General features: G+C 37.4%; 1 protein-coding gene across 1 annotated transcript; it reads left to right on the top strand.

The window, feature by feature from the left end:
* Nucleotides 1–444: 444 nt before the first annotated feature.
* On the top strand, nucleotides 445–1257 carry LOC116172658. Its single transcript, XM_031489906.1, has one exon. The coding sequence runs from the start codon at nucleotides 445–447 to the stop codon at nucleotides 1255–1257; it is 813 nt and encodes a 270-aa protein (XP_031345766.1).
* Nucleotides 1258–4853: the final 3596 nt, after the last annotated feature.

Here is a 4853-nt window from a genome sequence, read left to right as displayed (position 1 = left end):
GAATTGTGGCGACTTATACAGGGTTGCTAAGATACGCTGGATTAGTTTATATTACTGTGATGATGTGATGAATATGCTAATTATTTAATTTTATATGGAACAACACTTTTAGAAGCTGTTTCAGTCATAACATAAAATCTTTAACCTAATCTTCTGTTGTGAACAATCTAAATGCCAATTAATGTTACGCCACTGTGTGGTTATCAGTGAGTACGGAAGGGGGCGTTTGAATAGCCAGCAAAATAGATCAGAAAAAGCACGTTTTATTTTTTATGTAAAAATACAGTTTTCCGTTTACTTTAATAAATTACGATATAATAATACTGTTGTTATACTTGAAAAAGGCCAACTCTGCCACAGGTTATGGGCCCAGACCAAACTGGTGTATAAAACTGTTACAGAGGGAATATACGTTGTAAAACGGCAAGGGTAGTAAAAAGTAAAATGGAGCAACAGGTGGTGACCCAATTTATTAAGCTAAATGAGAATAACTGGAACGTGTGGAAGTTTCAAATCAAAGTAATACTTACGGCCAAGGAACTCTATGATATAACTGTGGGAATTGTAAAACAACCTGATGGAGAACACACAGGGAAGGAAGTGAAAGAGTTCAAAGTGAAGGATGCGAAGGCACAGGAAGTGTTAGTAACACGCATGGAGTCAGGTCCTCTCTTTCATATATTAATGTGTGAATCGGCACATGAAATGTGGACAAAACTGGAGTCGATATATGAAAGACAGTCGAATGTTAGTGTACACTTACTGCAGCAGAAGTTTTTTAATATGAAGTTTGAAGGCAGTGTAATGGATTTCATAACTAAGATACAAAATCTGGTTGCGCAAATTAAACAACAAAAGGAAAATATACCAGAAAATATGGTTATCACAAAAATACTAATGTCCTTGCCTGAACAATATAAACATTTCGTTTCCGCGTGGGAGTCGGTTCCGGAAGACAAGCGTAATTTAACAAACTTAAGTGCAAGATTATTGGTAGAAGAAGAACGTTTGGGTTCGGGTGAAGAGACAGTTGCACAACAATCACAAGTGAAGTGCTTCTCTTGTGGTAAAGCCGGGCATAAAAAGGACGAATGCAGAAGTGGTGGACGGTTTAAAAATAAAAATGTCGAGTGTAACTTCTGTAAGAAAAAGGGGCACATGTTTAAAGATTGCTGGTTCCGAAAATCGAAACAGAAAACAAAGGAGGAGAGCAGTGGCAGTGGTGAAGGAGGTTGGGCATTCGGTTGGAGTTACTGAATTGCAGTTGGATACTGAATGGTATTTGGACAGTGGGGCATCTGAGCATATGTGTAATGATCGAAAGATGTACAACACGTACGACAACCTAAGTGAACCAAGAGCAGTAAAAATTGGCGACGGATCAACAATTATGGCAGTCGGGATTGGTAAAATTCTTATTCAATCATATAATGGTGAGCATTTCATCGAGATGGAAATACATAATGTGTTACATGTGCCAAGTTTGAAAATTAACCTGTTTTCACAAGGAAGGCATTGGACAAAGGGTTTCGAATGGAGTCAGATGCTACGAGTGCAAAATTGGTCCATGAAAAAAGTAACCGTGTGTGTGCAGTTGCGAGGCGAACAAACAAACTTTTTAGAATGCTCTTTCGGATGAGCAAAAAGGAATTGGAGCATGATGCAGAACCGCAAGTTCAGGATAACTGCCTAGTTGCAGGCAGCAATGGGATCGGGCAAGGCAACAATAAAATCTCTCTTATGCAATGGCACGTCCTCTTGGCACACCAACATGTGAAGCACATAAAATGTATTCTGAAACAACATGGCATCAAGTGGGATAGCATTAATGATAATGTACAGTGTGAAGGGTGCATACAAGGGAAACATCACCGTAATCCTTTCCACATAAGCGATTCAAAATCGACAGCAATTTGCGACCTGATACATGCAGACATTTGTGGTCCTATGGAAGCTGATTCTATTGGTGGTACGAGGTATATGCTGTTATTAAAAGATGATTACTCGCACTACAGGTATGTCTACTTTCTTAAAAATAAGAGTGAAGTCTACGACAAACTCGTAACATTCACGGCACTTTGCAAAACACAAATGGGCAAAAATATAAAATCCTTAAGAACAGATAATGGCAAAGAGTTCGTAAATTTTAGGGTCAACAAACTCCTAATGGAACATGGAATCCAACACCAAACGAGCGTGGCCTACAATCCTGAGCAGAATGGAAGGATCGAACGTGAAATGAGAACTATCATTGAGGCAGCGAGGGCTATGCTTTTCTCAAGTAACTTGGAGAAAAGGTTTTGGGCGGAGGCGGCGAACACGGCCGTCTTCATAATTAACAGAACGGGAACTAGTTCAGTAGATGGGAAAACCCCTTATCAACTGTGGAACACAGGTAAAGGTGACATTAATTTGAAGATGTTTAAGTTTCCTTTTGGGAGCAAAGTGTGGATACATATCCCGAAGGAAAAACGACAAAAATTAGATGCGAAAAGCAAAAAGGGGATATTTGTTGGATATGGAGAAACAACGAAAGGAGTGCGAGTCTATTTCCCGGACAGAAACATTGTAACATTAGAACGTGATGTAATCCTGTCGCAAGATATTGTGGAAGAAGTAAACCCAAATGGAGAGTTACAAGTTGGCATAAACGATATGAACAATGAGCAAGTGACAGATGGAATTGAGGATATTACAGCCGAAGATTATGATACGCCGAGTGATACACACAGCAGCGATCGAGGCAGCGATACTTTACCCAGAGAGGAAAGGCGCCTTCGTTCAAGGGAGCAGTTACACCGCCCTTCGTGGTATGATGATTACGAAACAAGTTTTGTTAGTATAACAGACGTTGATGAACCAAATTCTTATGAAGAGGCACTTCAGTCAAATTTAAGAAGGCACTGGGAAAAGGCGATGGAAACTGAAAAGACATCCTTAATAGAAAATGACACCTGGGAAGTGATTGACGAACCAGAAGATTGTGATATCATTGACAGCAAGTGGGTGTTTAAGGTCAAACGTGATAGTGAAGGTAAAATAATGTGTTATAAAGCTAGGCTAGTTGCACGAGGTTTTAAACAAAAAGGTGTGGTGTGTGAAGAAATATACTCACCGACAGCTAAATTAAGTACTTTTCGAACACTGTTAGCTATAAGTGTAAATTTAAATTGGAACGTTTTTCAAATGGACGTATGTAGTGCATTTTTGCATGGTGAGCTGAAAGAGAATGTTTTAATGTGTTTACCTCCTAATTTTAATATTGACAAAGGAAAGGTATGTAAACTTAGGAAGGCAATTTATGGGCTAAAAGGTGCACCGAGGTACTGGTATGAAAAATTTCACAAATTTATGTTATCACAAAATTATGCAAGATCAAAGTATGATTATTGTTTATATTTCAACATTTCAGAGTCTTCAAAAACATATGTACTAATTTATGTTGATGATCTAATAATCACAGGCTCGTGCAATACAAAAATTAAATTTCTTAAAGAGGCCATGATGAAAAACTTTAAAATGAAAGATTTGGGGCCAATTACCTATTACTTAGGGATTACAATAAATCAAAATGTAGGAAATAATACCCTGACCCTAAGTCAAAAGGGCTATTTGGAAAATATTTTAAGGAAATTTGAAATGACTGATTGTAAAAGTGTTTCAACACCATTAGATAGTAATTTTGATCACAATTTCTTGTTTAGGGAAAGTTCTGAAAATAAGGACGTTGAAAATAAGTGCAGAAAGTTAATCGGTTGTATAATGTATGCAATGCTTGGTACGAGACCTGATCTTTGTGCATCCATAAGCATTCTCAGTAGGTATCAGTGTTGTGCTAGTAATGATTTGCTTAACTGCTTAAAGAGGGTGCTGCGATACATTAAAGGTACTATAGATATTAAATTGACGTACAGTAAGAATTTAGATTGTGAAATGGTCAAAGGCTTTGTCGATTCTGACTGGGCCAATGACACTGTTGATCGTAAGTCCACTAGTGGACATTGCTTCAAAATATTTAATTGTACAGTTTCGTGGAGTACCAGAAAACAATCTGTCGTCTACAGAGGCTGAGTATGTTGCTTTGAGTCAATGTGTTACTGAAGCGTGTTGGTATCGGAATTTGTTGGATGAATTAAGCATTGCCGATAACAAGCGTTTAACTGTGATTATATTTGAGGATAACCAATCTGCTATAAAGGTCGGTAATTCTTGTGAACAACCGAAACGTTTGAAACACATAGATGTAAAATATCATTTTGTACAGGAGAAAGTGAAAGAGGGAGTCGTTAAAATAGTATACTTACCTTCAAATGAGCAAATTGCTGATACATTAACGAAACCTTTGAGTAAGATTTTGTTTGAGAAATTAAGGGAGGTACTTGTAGGTAGAATAGAATAATATAGGTTTGTTTTGTGTTATGTTGAATTCTGCATTAAGATTGAGAGGGGGTGTTGTGAACAATCTAAATGCCAATTAATGTTACGCCACTGTGTGGTTATCAGTGAGTACGGAAGGGGGCGTTTGAATAGCCAGCAAAATAGATCAGAAAAAGCACGTTTTATTTTTTATGTAAAAATACAGTTTTCCGTTTACTTTAATAAATTACGATATAATAATACTGTTGTTATGCTTGAAAAAGGCCAACTCTGCCACATCTTCACCTTCAATAACATCAAAGCTACCCTTGCAGGCTTACACCCTGTCTGTGAGTGTAACACACCCTGTGTTAGTATTTAAATACACGTATAAATAGATGTGCATTTTGTAACCTTATTGTTGAAGCCGAAGATGATGAAAAATAAAATGGCAAACAATCTAAAAATAAGCGTCTTATCGATACTTGAAGAATAAT

The sequence above is a fragment of the Photinus pyralis genome, unplaced genomic scaffold (genome assembly GCF_008802855.1).
Source record: "Photinus pyralis isolate 1611_PpyrPB1 unplaced genomic scaffold, Ppyr1.3 Ppyr1.4_LG5, whole genome shotgun sequence".
Taxonomy (NCBI): Eukaryota; Metazoa; Arthropoda; class Insecta; order Coleoptera; family Lampyridae; genus Photinus; species Photinus pyralis.
Note: the sequence above shows the minus strand (reverse complement) of the source record. Positions and strands in the feature narration are given on the sequence as shown.